At 33.8% G+C, this 19,690-nt stretch overlaps 1 protein-coding gene across 1 annotated transcript; it reads right to left on the bottom strand.

Moving 5' to 3' along the window:
- Positions 1-1,382: 1,382 nt before the first annotated feature.
- Positions 1,383-18,356, bottom strand: LOC125060915 (putative uncharacterized protein DDB_G0277255). The gene is made up of 9 exons (XM_047666031.1): positions 15,620-18,356; positions 14,753-14,914; positions 8,259-8,477; positions 6,113-6,267; positions 5,279-5,501; positions 4,636-4,810; positions 3,839-3,945; positions 2,410-2,526; positions 1,383-1,943 (listed from the first exon to the last, which is right to left on the bottom strand). Exons 1-9 carry the CDS (start codon positions 18,212-18,214, stop codon positions 1,836-1,838), a joined length of 3,861 nt encoding a protein of 1,286 aa, XP_047521987.1. The 5' UTR covers positions 18,215-18,356; the 3' UTR covers positions 1,383-1,835.
- Positions 18,357-19,690: the final 1,334 nt, after the last annotated feature.

The following is a 19,690-nucleotide window of genomic DNA, read 5'->3' as shown; positions in this document are numbered from 1 at the left end:
CAAATGACAGACATTTTTAATCTCACCCTAGTAACAAATCATTAACGCCCCGTTTCATTTCATTTATCATACATATAAAGGTCGTTGCATAAGTCCAATTTTGATATACATTTGACAGTTCTGTAGTCTATGACTCGTACCAGTACGATGACAACTCGGACCGAGTATAACAACTAGTTTGTCCATAGACCATAGAAAAAAAATCCGTCAGGTAATCGATATAGATTATCAATTGTTTTAATTGCTAAGACCGTATATAGATATATATACATATTTATGATACATGATATACTAATCCTTTCTAACATTAATTCCCTTAATCAGAAAAAAATATTTCTTCTAAATTAAACTTCTTAATTGTCCATTTCTGTCAAATTGTGTTAACGCTTTGATAAAAAGAGACAAAAATACTTTTCTATGGTACATAGTTCGACTTATTTTTTTATGAATGAGAGACAGTATATGATGAATAATTACCAACGATAATCCTATATCAATGGCGAAATCCAAATGGGCATTATTCGACAGTAAACAATCACGAAAAATTATATAAAATAATTTAGCACATTATCTTTGGGATTAAAATACATTATTCGAAGTCACGATACATTAGTAGCTATACAATTAGAAGTCGCCTATGAATCTAACATGCTATCTCTATCCAACATAGCAAGATAACTTGTAGCAAAAAAGGACAAACAGTTTATTTACAATACTATTACTACCTTAACAACGATAAGTACGGTTATATGGTGCAATGCCAGTATATTAAGGTTAAACTCAATGTATAAAAAAACAGGCCTAGTGTGAATTGACCAATAAATTCAAAAACGTTTCAAAGGAAAAGGGACGTGGTATTTTTTAGTTTGTGACGTTTTGACAGTGAGAACAATACACAGATAACCATTAAAGTTGAATCTTAAGGTAATATTATAGCTTCATCGTCAACTAAGATCGTAAAACAAGTGTTTATATAACTAAAACGTAATGTTCTAGCCTCGTTGCCATGGCAACCGGAGAAACTTAGTGACAGTAATATATACTGACATTACACTTTCCCTAATAACACTACAGTAACCTCAAAAGCTTTTAATTCTAAATTGTGCTAAAAGTTCTTTAGAACAAGTTATTGATTATTGCACGGTAGGGAGCGTTCAAGTATTACGTAACGAATTTTGGGAGAGGGGGGGGGGGGGGGTGTCATTTTGTAAAACGTCACGATTACGCGTTATTGTTAATATTATTTTCGACTTTCCAGTACTTTACACCACATAATGGTAACTTTTAGGTATAAAGAGTCACTAGGTGGTCACGAAACGTTTTACTATACTTGGGTACAGTACTAGTACAGTACAGAAAAACGTTACGGCGCGTTACATGGGGGGGGGAAGGGTCAATCATTTCAAAAAATTGCATAACGTAATACTTGAACGCTCCCTAATAAGTGTCGATTATATAACGTCAGGTTTTCTAATATTTGAATTTCGAGTAGATTTATAATGTACTGATTTCTATATATTGAGTATGTTATATAGTTCTTCAAAGATTACGCTTAATGGACCGATCCTAATAACTTACAAAACTTATCTGTATTCTAAAAACACAGAACAATGTCCTTCAAGTAAAAAGGATATTACAATTCTGGAACATTCGCTTCCTTACGTTTGGGTTGTAAAGAAAATAATGTAATAGGTGAAAAATTAAACGTATTAATTTAATAAAAGCATATATATATGTTCATCGAAGAGTCGATAATAAATACGAAAGTAATAACGAACGTGTTCATACTAACCCTTAAGTATGTTATTAAGGTCGGTTTTACGGATTTGATTAAATTACTGATGGGATGGAAGCATATGCGCCCACGCAGCCTCATATTTAGAGTGTGCGGTACTGCAGGCCGACTTGGTGGCTTCGACAACGCTTAGGGGAAATGGTTCACACTGCAAAAAGAATAAATATATATAATTTAAAAAAAAAAATATATATATATATATTTATAATTTTACTAGCTGACCCGGCAAACGTCGATTTGTCATGTATATTATTTCTAGGAAACATTTTTTAGTTCAATAAAAATAACTATCTATTATAATAAAAAATAGGGGTTGATCGTAGAGGGGTGACAATTAAGGGTTGTATGTATTTTGTATGCTGTATCATAAAAAAATAAAAACAAAAAGTTTTAATTTTTTGATAATAAAAATTTAAAAAAATGGGACCACCCTTAACATTAAGGGAGATGAAAAATAGATGTTGTCCGATTCTCAGACTTATTGAATATGCATAAAATTTCATAAGAATCGGTCGAGCCGTTTTGGAGGAGTATGGGAACGAACATTGTGACACGAGAATTTTATATATTAGATTTTCATCAGTTGGATGGTAAAATAAATGAAAAAAGCTTACCGTAAGATCACAATATGCTCTTTCCACCGCCGCTATAAGCCTCTCCAGTTCGTTACTACTCGCTAACACTAGTGCAAGCCCCGCACCCCGCTCGCGTGCCTCGCATACACTCCATTCCTATAAAAGTACACACAGTTATTAAACACAGAAAAAGTGTCAATGTGCAAGTCGGATTCGCTCATAAAGGCAAGCATCGATAATAAGGGATGTACAACTAGCCAGCCAGTGTACTATGAGATGGGTATTTAAAGTTATACGTAACAACTGTCAGGAGTATCTGTATTGTATAACGTCACTAGAATGATAAACTCGTATGTCAAAAAAACATTTATTTTTTATTCTTAGATTGTCATTTAACTTGTATAATCATGAAGTAAGGACTTAATTATGTTCTTAGTAATATTTAACGAACATTGACTAAATGAAACAATTTTTTTAATACAGTTGCTGAAAAAGGGACGTATAGCGTTCTCTTTCCCAACTGTCAAAATAATGTCTATTAAAAAGAAAAAAATCTAAGTTTTTACAAAAAAATCAGCAGTTTTTTATGATTCATGCAAATATTTCTAAAAAGAAACTACTAATTTGTTTCAATATCAGATTTAATTCAATGAGTTAGGTTTCTGTTCATTTGATCTCATTAAATTTCATATCAATAAAAAAACTCTACTAAGGACTTGGCTGTATGGGCTAATTCCCTTTGCCTACCCAAATTGGGTGAAGAAAAAAAATCTCCTTCCTGTAATGTTTGTTTATCATCTGGACATACGAGGTTATCATTCTACAGCGACGATATGTAGTGTATGTATTAGCAAGCGCAACTAAATATTTGAGATCTAAGAACCTATCAACCCTACAACTACATTTGTAACACATTTATTTATTCAGAAGATTCACAGCACAATACAGAAATAGATGTATATATATATATATATAACATTATGGGCCAATTAAAAATCTTCACATAAGTAGTGAATATATAAATAAGCCCTCTACGGGTACGGTCAGCAGTTTAAGATGGAATTTTCTCGAAGATATTGTAACACGTGAGCCGTGACAGCAATTCGTCAAGGTTCGAATGAAATATGAATAACACATATTTAAATTACTGTCGTAAACTGTCGGTGTATCGCTCACCTTCAGTTATATAAATTTGGGATGTCAGCGGTTAATAAATGTTCAAAAGAAATCTGAACAAGGTGTATATTATTAAAATGTATTTATTAGGAAACAAACTTACAGTACTATATTTGAAATTTTATTATTATATTATATGTTTGAAGATTTTTCACAATCAGGAAAACTTTTGGAAACCTTAAAACGGTCTTCGAACTTAAATTTTTCCATTTTACTTGACACATCATTTGACGATTATTACTTCTTTTTCTTGATTTTACTCTTAGTTAATTTATTAGTATATCACACTCACCAAGCAGCACCAGTTTTCATCTGTATCGGGTATCTTGAATGCTGTCAAGTTCTTGATTGAGCCGCACGCCAAAATCTCAATATCAGTGTGCATTTCCTCGATATATTCTGAAATCATAAAAAAAATCACATTATCGCGTTAGCTTAAACACGTGACCGGACCTATGTATAGTCCAGCCAGCCCAAAACATTCGTAGGCAAAACAAAGAAAATTCCTTTGTTCGAAAACTGCTGTCACAATGTTGGCACAGTCTATTGCGCCTGCGCGATAGCTATGATTTGGAGACGACCAATGCCAACACTTCTAAGGATTTCGCCATTTTAATACAATGTCGAGTAATTCAGTTGCGAGTCAGTTGCATTTAAATCCTCTCGAAGCATAACGTATGTTCTAAGTAAGTTTAAATGTAATTGTATTATTTTCATATGCACTTTATTTTGACTTAAAACAGACACAGTTCTGAGTCTTTCGTATTTGAAATTGTTAGCAATTGCGCGATCTTTTGTATGAATCATAAAAACGTTGTTAGTTACTTATTCTATAACTAGATGGCGTTGTACTCAAAAATATTACAAAGTGTATTTATGATATATATCTATTGAACGTGCTATCCTTATTACTCGTGTCAGATTGAAGCTTTATAGTAATCACCTTATAATTAAAAAAAAAAATCTTTCGACTCTTTTTGACAAATGAGTACACGTTGTGATGATAAGTGACAGATGACTAAAATTTAAATTGAACTGATTTTTTCACAAAATTTTCTTATAAATACGTTTAAATAAATTTTCAAGTACCTCTTAACAACGCTTCCGAGCCTCTATCCTTCAAATAGGCAGCTGCTCCAGCCACAAATGCCAGATCGAGGGTGTCTCTTAAGCTGATGACCTCAAACGGCGTGACGATGACCGTACAAGCGGGAGGTGGACCGGAACGAACTGCTTTCTTGGGAGTTGTTTTCTCTTCTAACGACTGGAAACCATGTAAAGTTGTATGAACATCAAGCATTAATGGTTCCTTTTTTCTTTTTTTCTAGCCTAAAAGACATCGCTTGGTGGCGATAAGGCCGCCTATTGCCTTCCAAATCATTTAAGTTTGTATATTTAATTATAATATACTCGTTTATTAGCGGTCAACAGAACATTTAACTTTGAAAAGCAAGCTTTATACAAAAAAAGTACTTTCTTTTCGTGCTTTTGTGACCGACAAAAAACTATTTTTTTTGTAGCTGTATCAAATTTGGGTATCAATGCCCAAAAATATTAATTAAAATGGTTCGATAACACTATAAAATCATAATTTGAATCGACATGCTTTTGATATTTTAAAATTTTAATCAAATTTTGCGAAATATACAAGTAAACCCCAGAAAATAATACGATACATAATTTAATTTATAATAAACAAATAAAAAACGTTCTTTAACTATACGTCACTTACTTGAGCAGCATGCAAGAGCAAAGACTGGAGCCAAGATGATGCTGTGGGATCATCAGGTGCTGCCAACAGAAGTCTACTCGAGTCACTGAGAGCGATCTCGAAGCAGTGAGGTCTTCTCGTTGCATCCATATGCCTTCTTACACCCACTACTAAACGTAGGGCTATGTTGTTTGGCAGGGGAGACCCGTCTGGGGAATGTGGACCCCAATGAAGGACACCAGCTCTGGAATGTTTTTGAAATATTAAGAGAGGCTGGATACAAATGTATTTCTAAGCTATTGACGGCTTAATACGTAAAATAAATAGCGTGTGTTTTTGTTACTTATTCCGTCACGAGATGGCGCTGGCCGGCCCAATCACGCGGTATCAGTACTGTTTGGTGGTTGAATTACAGTTAATGAATTGACAAAATTGTTCAACCCAAGTAAGATCTAGTGTTCTTTAATTCCTCCCAAAGTGTGTTTGATACTATGGCTATGCTATTTCTATAAACAGTTTAGTAGGCATGGTAATAAATAGCGTCACATACACGCGTCTTAAAATATATCTATTGATACCAGATAGTAGGGATGTGACATTCTGCATAAAAAATCGAATTTTTATCAATCGATTTTTCTTGCCAGGCCCGGGCGACAACTACTCCGGAAATATCCTTATGATATTTATCGGCGAGTCGGAGCCCGCTGGCCGGCGGAAATACACGTTAATCACTTTGCAAACTTTACTACCCCATTATGGAGATTTCACCTTATTAATTGTCGTAATAGGCAAATGAATGTCGAATCAAACGAAGAGCCTGTTGAACAATGCAATTAACTGAAATTTTGTGCTTACCGTAATAAGAAGTAACAGGGTTCAAATCGTTTGGTTTTATCAGTCCTGCACATAAGATACCCTTCGAGCGGTGGGGCGAAGGCTCCAGGAGCCTCCATAAGTCGGTCCTCAGCATCGCCTGAACATGCACGTCCGTAGAATATGATTGGAGGCACCTAAACAATATTTTACTTCAGTTTAACAAATATATATATTTTAATTATTGATGAAAATTGTTATTTTTTTATATAATACGGCGTACGAATTAGTACGTTCTTTTCTTGAAGGATCCTAAGTCGAATTGGTTCGGAAATAGTTCAGTTAGCAGCAGGTTCTACATGGCGGTCCAGCGTCTAAGAAATTATTACTAAGTAGACAATTCGTGTTGTAACATCGATGCGACCTGCCTGTAAAAAAATATTGTACATATTCTTAGCAACTAATATTTTTATTTTATATAGATTATTTTTAAATAGTTTCAATACGATGTAATGTAAATTCTTTGAGAAATAAAGTATCTTTGACAAAACTCAAATTATCTTTATTCATATAGGTAAACAAGTACACTTATGAACGTCAAAAAGAAGTTAAATTAATTGTAAATTTACATTTACTACCAGTTCGCAAGCCAAGGGCGTAGAGCGGGTAAGAAGAACTGGCACGAAACTTTCCGCCACTCTTTTTCATCGCCAAGTATTGAGTCATACAAATTGTTTGAACTGGAGCAAATCAATCCCAAAAGAAGTTTTCGTCAAATATATAAAAAGCTTTATTGATTAATTTACGAACAGATTTTAATTTGTATGTTACATTTCAATGTATCTGACATGACATTAGAGATCTTTAAATCCATTAGCAGTCTAAGAAAATAAGTGTATTATACAAGTGTTAGGTAATACTATGATGCCATATGAATGAATACATCATTAACCTATTCACGGCTAGCTTTAGTAGTAAACATTCATTATTAAAAATATACTTTAACAGCTTTTCAATTGTTTTTTGTAACGGCTATAGATAATAGTTTGAATACAGATAACAATTCCGCTCCTGTATTTTTGTATTAGTATTTAATAAAATAAAAAGCTTATATTGCCCCATAGCTTACATGCTAAATATAAAGTAAATATGCCTAAAGTGTATTTAATATTTAGTCCCGATCTAAACGTAAAATCTATCGGCAAACGGTTATTTATTTATTTACAGATTTTCCTTCGACATAGGCTTCCTGTAATTTTTTCCAATCTTGGCGTTCTCTAGCGGTTGGACCCGCTACCTTTTTTTATATCAAAATCAAATCAAAAACATTTATTCATATAGGTAACACAATGTACACTTATGAACGTCAAAAAAGAAATACATATTAAATGCTTCTAATTTTACATTTACTGCCAGTTCTCAAATCAAGGACGTAGAATAGAAGACAAGAACTGGGAATAAACTCTTCGCCACTCTTTTTATTCGCCAAGTTTTTTGTTTTACACAATGTAAGGAGCTGCAATCATTACATTAAAATAAATATAAATAAAAACAAAGATTTGTCCTATATCAGCAGGAGGCATGGTGAAATAGGAGCATGCACTTACTTAGGTGACATATATATCAAATCAAAATACGTTTCTTCAGTTTAGGTGCGCCTTAGGGCATGCTTATGACATGCATAGTTTTTCTGTGCTCCACGACGTAACATATTTACAAATTATTTACCAATATTTTTTATTAATAAGGGAGCGTTTAAGTTTAAGTATTACGTAATGATTTTGGGAGGGGGGGGGTCCCTTTTGTAAAACGTTACGATGCGGGGCGGGGATTGAATTACGCGTTATTGTTATAATTATATATTGTTATAAGTATATATTATTATAATAATATATTAATATTATTTTCTACTTACACCACATAATAGTAACTAAAGAGTCACTAGATGGTCACGAAACGTTTTACTAGACTTGGATACAGTACTGTACTTGGGTACTGAAAAACGTTACGGCGAGTTCATGGGGGGGGGGGTCAATAATCTCCAAAAATTGCGTTACGTAATACTTGAACGCTCACTAAACAAAACAATACTAAACTGACCTAAGACGGTACCTATACAACCTGTTATGACAAATCTTACAGAATAATATCGAGAGATACCACTAAATAGATAGATATGATAACTTACCTGTTTCTCATGCCTCTGTCTCGTCACAGCCGATGCTAAATGGCGACAATGAAGTGGCAACATGGCTGGAGGTCGGGAGATCCTTAATGGAGAAGTCCTCGCACTCCACTCCAATGAGGATGCAAGCCGCGCGCCCAAAGACGATTCACCAGTTACCACAGAACAGGCGATGTTGCCAGATGTATCTATTACTTGGATGTATTGTGCTTCCGGACCCACCTGGAAGATTTTACTATACATTAGACAATATGAATTGAATTTTGTGAAACTCAAATGAATCAATGAAGATATAGATGAAAAAACTTGAATTCGTTTGTTGGTTCGAAAAATTTTGCGCTGATCGCCGAAACTGAAGCCTATTTTGTGGATAAAGACAAATTGTACTATAAAAATGGTATAGAACATTTTTATGCCCGTTTTTTAATGTAATAGGAGGCAAACGCCCGCCGCCCATGGACACTCACAATGCTAGAAGGCTCGCAAGTGCGTTGCCGGCCTTTCAAGAATTGGTACGCTCTTTTCTTGAAGGACCCTAAGTCGAATTGGTTCGGAAATACTTCAGAGGGCAGCTGGTTCCACATAGTGGTGGTGCGCGGCAAAAACTGCCTTAGAAGATGCGTTATAGTCGTTGTATGATGTATCGCTCTCGAAGGTAACTAACTATATTAAACAACCAATCAAATTCTATGTAAAAAAATCTATGTTAGCCTATGTACTTTTCAGCCCACCTATTGTCACAGAATAGGTCTAAGAACATTATATACATTTTAGGATTGAATGATTATAAAATGCTACAATTAATTTACGTTTACTTTACCACCTTAATCATTGTCGTTAATTTGACATATATCGGCCGATTAAATCCATAACAATTATAACTGCTTCGTTATCTAAATATCTCATTAAAATTAGCCGAAACAATATCTTGGCTTAATTCCAAAATAATATTTCCATTTAAAATAACGTCAGGATATAACTTTCTTGACCTAAAACTGTCGAGTACAGCCGTAGGAAATATAAAACGAACCAACTCGATATGAAATAGCCAGTAGGTACGATCATTGTACCCGGTTGTTTGTCCGTGTATACGTCAATGTCCGCGTAATATTTCTCATGAAAGAATACTTTTCGAATAGCTTCTTCGGATAATATGAATACCACATAAACATGTTACTACAACCTTTTAGTTCTGGGCCTCAGATTTATATTTCTGTTTCGTGATCATTTTCTAATAGGCAAGGTGTGCCTGACGAACGCCGTCGACTTTTATAATATAATAGGGTTATATATAAGAATATATTATACTAGCTGATCCGGCAAACGTCGTTTTGCCATGTTTATCATTTATAATAAAAATAGGGGTTGATCGTAGAGGGGTGAAAATTAGGGGTTGTATGTATTTTTTAATGCTGTATCATAAAAAAAAATAAAAAAAAAATAGGGGTGGACTACCCTTAACATTTAGGGGGACGAAAAATAGATGTTGTCCGATTCTCAGTTATACCCAATATGCACACAAAATTTCATGAGAATCGGTCAAGTCGTTTCGGAGGAGTTTAACCACAAACACCGCGACACGAGAATTTTATATATTAGGTACATAAACCGGGAGTAAGTACACCATATCTATATACCATTAAACGTCGCAGATAATACCAATGCAAGCACTGACTAAGTATGTACTATTAATAAATATTTATAATACACCAATTAGTATAAGCCTCAAATGAAAGGAATATTTTGTCATGTTTGCTTGTTTGACGCGATTCTATAATTTGAGGCTTTTTACTATTATGGGTGAATCCTTGAAGCTTTCGAAAGGACTTTATAAGCAAAGGGAATTTGATTTAAGAATATAAAGGTATCAAACAATCTTTATATGCTTTTAAATTCCCGTATTGTGTAAGCCCTAGGTCCTGAATGACTCACTACTTATTCAGAATTCATAAATCGCACTTGCGTGCTTCCGTCGCGATGTGTGATAAATCCAAATGTTTCATAATAACAACAGAAGATCGCCTCTTTGATTCTTTTATCATTTAAGTTCCGTGTGTAAGAAAACGTGTGTATACTTATGTACACGCGTTCGAAGTTATTCTTCTTAGGCGAAACAAGATAAAAATCTTTTCAAATTATGTAGAAAAAACTAAAAATTCCCTAACGCGAAGAAAGTATAACTTCAAAAATACTAAAATGTTGACTATAGCTAACTTCAGGGTGTCGGTTTTTTGTTGGCGCGCACATCGTAAAATTTACTCTCATCATTTTTCCCTAACGCGCCAAAAGAAGTAAAACTTCAATAAATCTTTAGCTCGAAGTCAATATTTTATGAGCAAAGTTTTTAATATTGAACCAGCATTCTATATATTTGTAATTAAAGCTATCAAAGACTGTAAGATACACGACCATTCACGAAAATCCTTTGACAAAATTATCTCTTTTAATGATCTGTTTGTGCGTACATTTAAGCTAAAACGTTTTATGTATTAAATCCAACCCCTAATAGAGCTCGAGCTACTACATTTCTGCGTGTTCCATTGATAATTCAAGTAGATGAAAAACTCATGACTCACGAACGACGTTAATTTTTGGGTTGAAAAGACATGTTTCCTCACAGTGTTTATTTATTTATTTATTTAAATACTAGCGGATCCGACAGACGTTGTCCTGCATGATATTTCAAGCAATTAGTAAAGCAAAGTATGAAAGTACCGACTGCAGCGCCACCTGGCGGGCTGATTTGTGAATCTAAACCATTCCCAGATCCCCTTGAACACACACCAAAAATTTCGTCAAAATCGGTCCAGTCGTTTGAGAGAAGTTCAGTGACATACACACTCACAGAAGAATTATATATATAAAGATTTACACTTTGTTGCTGTATGATATAAAAATTTAACAACATTACAAGTAAAGGAAAGGCAACTGGCGGCCTTATCGCTTTCGAGCGATCTCTTCCAGGCAACCACTGTGAGAAAAGAAAAAAAAAATTATTAAATTACATAAGGTAAGCAAAAAGTGCAAAAATACATGTGTTACATATAGTTGTAAAGAAAAAGAAACTAAACAGGAACAAAAAAAAAACAAACTAAACTAATAAAAGATACATTTAAATAATAATAATAAAAGTGCACATGAATCATTAAGTTTTCTTTACGAGCGTTAATATAGACAGAAAAATTAAGAACTTTCTACATGGAATATACAAAATTAACGCGTACCGAACAACTAAAGAAAAATCAATAGATTTAACAGTTTACAATTTCAAACAATAATGGCATTTTGCCAAAACCTCCCGTCTAATAGTCCTATATTTGGCAAGGGTCACCCTTGGAATGCAAAATCGCTAATATATGGTCCTTTGTGTTATTTTACTCTCTTTTGCGTTAGCCATACTTAGGTAGAACACAAATTATTTAAAGAGGTCTATTGAGTATGAGGGTGTGCATTTAATCAATTACCCTCGAAAATTCGTAATATTAGCGTGTTTAATCAATTCAAAAGGGCATTAAATATACATATTATAATGAGCTTAATAGATTATTAATAATTAATTTGGGATAGCTGATGGCGACGCGTATCTCACTCGTATATTATAATAAGTTTCTCATGTAAATAAAAATATATTTTTTGTAATGAGAAATAAAGTTCATTAAACATTAAGAACGTGAATAGAATGATTTCTTAATGTAAAATTATTCCACGATGTAATTTAAGTTTAAGTTTTGCAAAGTGTGAGAGATACGACCTCCAATTATTTAAAAGAACTTAGTCCTACCTCATAGGCCGGCAACGCAGCCACTAAAATAAGTGTCTATGGCCTTTTCTATGGATCTCAAAAGACACAAATTTTCACAAAATAAGGGGCGTCCATAAATTACGTAAGGTGTTTTTTTAAATTTTCTGTACCTCCCGCCCCCCCTGGTGAGATGTCGTGAGATTTTATTCAACCCCCTTCTCATCATCCAATCTCACGTGAGATTTTTCAAAATGTGAATTTCTTACGTAAACGCGTTGGATTGTTATTGAAAAAAGAAAAAAATTGCTTCGTGCTTTTATTTACGACTAAAACAAAATAAGTGAAATGTTGAGCGTTTAGGTATGGAGTTAGCGGGTAGTTGCAGAGATGGCCTTTAGGGTCAACCGTTTTCCAATTTTTTTTTCAAATAGAAAAAAAATTGCGTGATATTTGCCCAGACCCCCCCTCTCTCCAACGTAAGATTAAATGAGATTTGACTCGACCCCCCTTAAACACCTCACGTAATTTATGGACGCCGCCATACCACAAAAACCAAAGAAACCTTGAACTAGCCTTAACCGTCACAGTATTTGAAAAACGGAGTGGAAAACTATTTGATTAGATTATATCGAGGTATCAGATTCTATTACGGTTAATGAGGCAATGAATATGTAGATTAATGCATGTTTGATTTCATTTGAAGCGTGGAAATATAGGTAATTAAGCCAATGGCCAAGTAAACCAACCGCTATGGTTAACAGCTTGCTTAGTACATATTAAAATAGTTATTTTATGCATTTGTCACCTATTGAATAAGGAGCGAAACATAGTTTCAATTGTGATGTTTTCCTATAGAAATAGACCTAGTTAGTTGTATAGTTTTACAGTATTTTTTAATATTATCTTTTTATAAATGAGATTCAGAAACGAGACTTAGTGCGAACTATGAGACCCGTATGTCAAAATTCAATTCATTTTTGACGGAAGTCAACCTTAAGAGACACGTGATCATGCTTCTTGAGTTGGAATTTTTCATAAATATGCATTAAAAGTTAATACTAAAATCTAATATTCAAATTCTGAGCGTGTGTTTGTAGTTAAACTCCTCCGAAACGGCTTCTCCGACCTCTTGACCGATTCTCATGAAATTTTGTGTGCATATTAGGTATGTCTGAGAATCGGACATATATTTTTCATCCCCCTAAATGTTAAGGGTAGTCCACCCCTAAATTTTTTTTATTTTTTCTAATTTTCACCCCTCTACGATCAACGCCTATTTTTTTTATAATTGATATACATGGCAAAACGACGTTTGCCGGATCAGCTAGTCATCAATCCCGCTAAGATAAGTTATCTTGGAAGCTGTCGAAATAGCTACGGGACTACGTATTTTAATGAGAGATGCTTACAAGTTATTTATTTTTAATTATCAATGCTTAGCACGAAATTATAGTTAAATATCTATAATTAGTTATATTATATTAGCTATATCTACTAATATTATAAATAAGAAAGTTTTGTATCTTTGCAACCACTAAACTCAAAAACGACGGCACGAATTTCAAAAATTCGTTTACCTTAAGAACATAGTCTATATATCTCTCTAGTTAGTACACTAGTACTCAAAAGTTATTTATTAAACATATGCCTTTTAACCGGGTAAAACTATCAATTAAAAAATATTTTGAAATCAGTCAAATCATTCTTTAAAAATCACTAAGAGTGTGCCTAGAGGCACTCTACCATAACTATGTAGAAAATATAATGTTACACCTTAATTGGTTTATTATGTGACCACTTATTCAATATCCAATACTAATATTTAACCTCAATACATTTTGCACTCATAAAGTTGTTTTTCATATTTTTTATCGACTAGAAGTGCATTGACATTACCCTTACCCTTTCGATAACGTGGTATTTTAAAACAATAACGATAAAAACGACAATTATAGGAATTTTACAGACTTTTACTTTACTTTCCGCAATTATATTAGACAATATGATTATGACCTACTTTCTAATTCAAATCGAGATATATGGTATAAGATACGCAGTTGATTTAAGTTTTAGTTGTATATAGTCTGTAGACAATGTAATAAAAATTAAGTTGGCAACACTACCTTTCAAGATGGCTACTTTTCTATTAATTTTAGTAAAATGTTCTTCTAATTAAACTACACATCCATAAATGGGGACCTCATAGCCTAGCGGTCTTATTAAGTGGCAGCTAGGTGAGGGGTACCGGGTTCGATTCCCGGTTCGAAGGCAAGTTTTAATTTAATTTAAATTTGTTCTCGGCCTTTGGGAGGGTTGTGCGGTACCGGGCGAGTGCCTAAACCGTACATGGAAGACATGGTCGAATTTCTAAGGCAAAAAGCACGAATTATAAAAATCTTATATACTTGACGCTGGCTAATGCATAAACCGTGCCAGGGCCATAAAAAAAAAGTCCATAAATATATTACCTGTTTATTTATATAACAACAGTTTTAGTTTTAACCTGAGGAAGATTTAGTTATATGATTATTGTTTTATGTAAATTTATTGTTTTTGTATGCAAAAAATTTCGCCAAAATAATCGCGGGATAATCTGCTTGCGGAAGTTATATTATAAAATAAATATTACACAGTCTTTTGTAATCTATATGTATAAGCCTACGTAACACATAAAGCTATTATTCCTATTATGTAATCGATGCTTGTTGAATACAAAGTATTAAAAATTTAAATAATATCTTACGCTAAGACTTACCGCTATTGCATCTAACTCGTTATGAGGTAATCTGCATATCATATCGTATTCAGTTCCGCCGGGATTAACGCTCGCTACATACAGTGCATAGTCCGTTATGAATACTAGTAGAGGAGTCCAAGATCCGTCGTCCATGTTGTACGGTGATTGCACTCTCATCATCTAAAGAAATATGAAAACTGTACTGACTGAGAATCATCGTCATTTAAAAAGGGATGGATAATAATAATAATTTTATTTTCTTCTATATTACATTTGAAACAAACAGTACGATTACAATTAAGAAGGGTTTGGGAGACTGGTTTCCAAGCTAGGTAAGAACCTGTGACATGGATAACCAGGCTTCCATTCCACAGCAAAGTCATACTGAGTCAGTCATAACAAAAAAAGTACATATATGAGTAGGTAACAAAATTTAAAGTTTCTAAAGAAAAACAAATAACTAATCAAAACGATCAACTAAAACCCTACAGAAACAGAGTTGTATGGGTGTATGTGTGTGTGTTGTGAGTGTGTGTGAGAGTGAGCGGGTGTGTGAGAGAGAGTGAGTGTGTGTGAGAGTAAGTATTTGGGAGGATGTGTTTGGGTTGGTATCAGGCATACGCTTGAGACCATGATATGTGGAAATTATTTTAATACATCTAGCAGATGTTCCGTTTGGTCATAGTTCAAAGTGAGTAAAAATTTATAGACTATTTGCGTTACACATTTTTTAGTTTTAGGATATATATTCAGAGTTTTGTTTTTGAATGCAGCATGATTGTGAATAGCATATCTTTTTAATATATTTGCGATCGAAGCCAAATACTAGATATAATGAATCAATAAATAATTGCGTAAATTGGAAAATAAGTTTTGTAATCTTACCCTATTCAAGGTTTCATTGGGATGCGAGAAAATTTGCAACCTTAGTTTCTCATTGCATTCAATGGCAACGTTGTCTTCGAAGCTGTCGAAGTATGAAGGCTCGTCGGCCGTGAGCAGTCGCACAGAAAGCCTTTTGTTTTCAATCACCTCCTTGTCTATAAGACGGGACATCCGCTCGGCGGACGCACGGAACGTTTCCGATACCATCCTCGACGGATACACTATACATGGGAAATGCTTTTCAAGCCTAAGCTTCGTCTGATAGAATTTATTATTACGTATCTTCAATTCAAGGTCTTTTTTTTGGCAAACATTTTTCAAGTATCTGTTTAGTAATGCGGACTTGTTAGTCTGTAACTTTTGACTTGGACTGTCGAAAAATTCGTCATTGAAGTCATCCGCGCCCTTCAAGGTTGAATTATCCGTGTTAGAGCCATTATCGTTAATGAGTTGTTGGGTTTCGTCACTTTTCTGTAAGGTTGAGGCCGATTTACGACTGTACCTGTTAACATTTTGCTTTTTTGGCGATGACAAGTGTTTCGAAACACCATTCTTTTGCTCTGTCTCGTCTAGAACATTTTTATTGTATTGACGTTTGGGTGTTGATGCCCTACTTGAGTTGTCACCATCTCTTTGATTAAAATCTGATTTGCTTGAGCTCGAAATTAATTCCTTTACTGGAGTAGATTCTGGTATTGGTACAAAGGTTTCCTTTGGGGCTTCAAAGGCAGTTTGGAATGTATCATGTACATAGCTATATGATACTCCTTTATGTTCATAAACGGTACTTTCACAGTTCACAACATACTTGCTTAGTGGAGGTAGAATATCAGTCAAGGATTTTTTATCATTTTGAGCCTGCATATTTAAAGTAAGTTTGTGCCTTGGAGATCCCTCCGGAGTTCTTTCATTGCGGACAGGATTTTTTGGTGTTGCTATATCTTTATGTTTCTCTACATCAGATGACTGTGAATTCAAGTTTATTTCTACAAAATCATCTTCATCGTCAATTTGAAATCCAGAGTCTAGACTTTTTGAAAGCTTTCTATTTTGGTTAACATCACACGGTAGAGCTTCAATGACATTGTTTAATTCAAAACTATTTTCCGGTAATCCACTTTCAGGTGCAAAATTAAAGTTAAAATTTTTATAGAAATTTTTTAATGAATCAATGATGTTATTAGTATCCAATAGATTCAATACTTTATTGTTTCCCTTTGTTTCTTCAACAACATTAGTTGTGATGTATCTTTTCTTTTTAAGAACTGATTTTACATTGATGGGGCTCTGCGGTACCTCTAAAGGTTTCTTTCTGCAATCATGAGATTGGTCAATATCAGCTTCAGAGAAATAAGTTTTTCTCATGAAAGCTACATGAGCATTATTTTCAAATTCATCACAAGAGTATGATTTTTGTGTTTTTTCACATTTCCTATTACTGACTGGGGTTTCTGTTTTGTTGGAGTTTGAAGATGAAGATTCACTGCTTGAGGATTCAGAATCACAGCTAAAATTGGAGTCTGAACTATTTGAATCACAGCCATATAACTTTCCATTTGGCCTAGTTTCATTATTGTTGTCCTTGTCCTTGTTATTATTATCTGTATTGTTGTTTTCTTGGTTGCTCTTTCGAAAGTCTTGGCAGTATTCAAAAATGCCACTGCGGTCATGTTTACTATCTCCATATGTGAGGATGTCCGACATAGTTTGTTGTGCAACATCTGCAGCATATTTTGGAGCCCTGTCACCAGATGCCCAAGAGAACCTATCACTCACATTATTCCTTTGCCTAAATCTATCACAGTATGCACTATCAGGGCCATATGAAACAAATCCACGTTCAATATGTATATTATCAGTTTTAGTATTATTCAGAATGTCTTCATGGAAGGACACCCTTTTCTTTTGGGAACTAGGGCCACTTTGTGACTTTTTCCTACACCTTCTTCTGTACACAATATCTTCTGATTGAGATTTTTTTGGTTCACTTGTTCTGAGAGCAGATTTTTTTACTTCTTCAGTTGAAACTTTTTCACTTTCTAAAGCCTTAAGTACAACATCTGGTAGATTTTCATAGCAGGGTTTTTTATTAGTTTCAACAAGGAGTTCTGGTACAATATCGTCATTTGCCCCACTGTTTTGATTATCGATATCACTTCGAGTCATTATACTACTACTCGTACTTTTAATCATATCCTGTGACCCTGACGGGGCTGCATCATATATACTGTCACACGTTAGTTCCTCTGTCCCGATTAGGCTATGAGACATAAGAGCCTGACTCGTCGCTTCCGAAGCATCACTATCCAAACATTGCACCCCGGAATCACCAGGAGTATCAGCCAAACTACTTGTTGTGCTAGATATCAGATGGGAAGTTGCTTGAAGTTGTAATTCAGTCGGCTTACCCGTCTTGTCATTTAAAATATCCATTTTCGCAAAACGTACTGTATCCTCACCAGCATTTAATAATCCTGTTGCAATAATATCGTCATTTTTTTGGCGACGTTTGATTTTATCGATCTCTTTACCTGTAGCCCTTTCAACAGACATTTTCAATAAATTACGCACGTATTGCAGTAAATAGTTTTTCATGAAATTTATTACGTTAGTGGTTTATTTATTAATATTGCACACATTTTGGTTGAAGTAACACAAAAATCGCGTAAATAGATTTTCATAATAAGACAAACACTGTTCAGCCATTTGTATTTTGAAAACTTTGACTACTGAATCTTTGACTTTGACACATTCATTTGATAATTCACCAGAATTGTCAAATTTGTGGGATAGAACGGGAATGAACACATGGTCTAAGATCCCGCTGCAGGATTGGTGCGCTCATCGACTATTTGTTTAAAACCAAATTTTTATGTTTATTTATAATTAAGAGAATATATATGTACTAGGGTGCCTATCAAAATTTGGCCGCAATTATTTTTAATTAAATTATTTTTAATTGATTTTTGGTAAAAAATTTCGTTCATTTATTATTTAAATAAAATAACGTCTACATCACGGTAATTAATATGAAGATTCTAAAAAATCACGGGTGCCGTTGCGCATCTGGCCGCACCTCTTTGCAGCCAGGTGTAAACAGGTATGATTTCGATAAATTTATACGTTTATAACCTATTTTTATTAATTATATGTCAAATTGAAGCTAATTTTTTTCTATTAATTATCATATAAAGTTGCTTAATTAAATCTGGCCGCAAATAAGGGCTACTGGCTGTTAAAGATAATAAATATTTAAGGTAGAGTGAAAGAGAGTTAGCGCGTAACATCATTTGTCAGACGAGGACAGCGATTGTCGGCTAAGCGACGCTTTTAAGCCATTGCGCATGCGTCGAACGTTAGAGTGCTCAACCACCGGGGAGTAATAGAGACGACTTATAAAAAATATGTAATTTTTTTCAAAATGACAAATTTAAAAATTGCAACAAAAAATTAATATTGATTTGATATAATATCGACGGTCTAGTTAGCAATTTGTTGAACATTTTGATGAAGCAATAATCCAATTACAAATTATTTGAATGATTCAAACTTAAATATTATATCTCTATTAGATATTAATGATATTAAATAGTTTTTTAAAATGATAATAAATTTTGAAGTTTATATTTTTTTTTACGACGAAACAATAACATTAGCGAGCACTTTTGGAATGATACATTATTAAAGTCGAGTACATTCGTTACACAAAAAACACGACTTCATCTTTATCAATTTTATTTTACATTAATTAATATAATAATTTTTAGATGCACAAATAAAATAACAATGTAAATATAAAACGTTGTTTATTACGAACTCCAAAACAGCGTGTTTTTTTATGTTAGAATAAAAATGTTGCATCTATCATCAGTAGAACCTCTATAAGTCGAACATCAAGGGAGACGCCAAAAAATATGTACCAAAATGGCTTGTAGGGACTCGGTGATTATTTCGATTAACAGAGGGTCAAGATTTCAAGTAATGGAGGTTTTGGTGTTTTAAGGGAAGGGAACAAAACATTTTTTCGAGATTTGGAGGTTTTTGACTTATCGAGGTTCGACTTAACGAGCT

This window comes from Pieris napi, chromosome 22 (assembly GCF_905475465.1).
Source record: "Pieris napi chromosome 22, ilPieNapi1.2, whole genome shotgun sequence".
Lineage (NCBI taxonomy): Eukaryota > Metazoa > Arthropoda > Insecta > Lepidoptera > Pieridae > Pieris > Pieris napi.
This window is presented reverse-complemented; position numbering and strand designations above follow the sequence as displayed.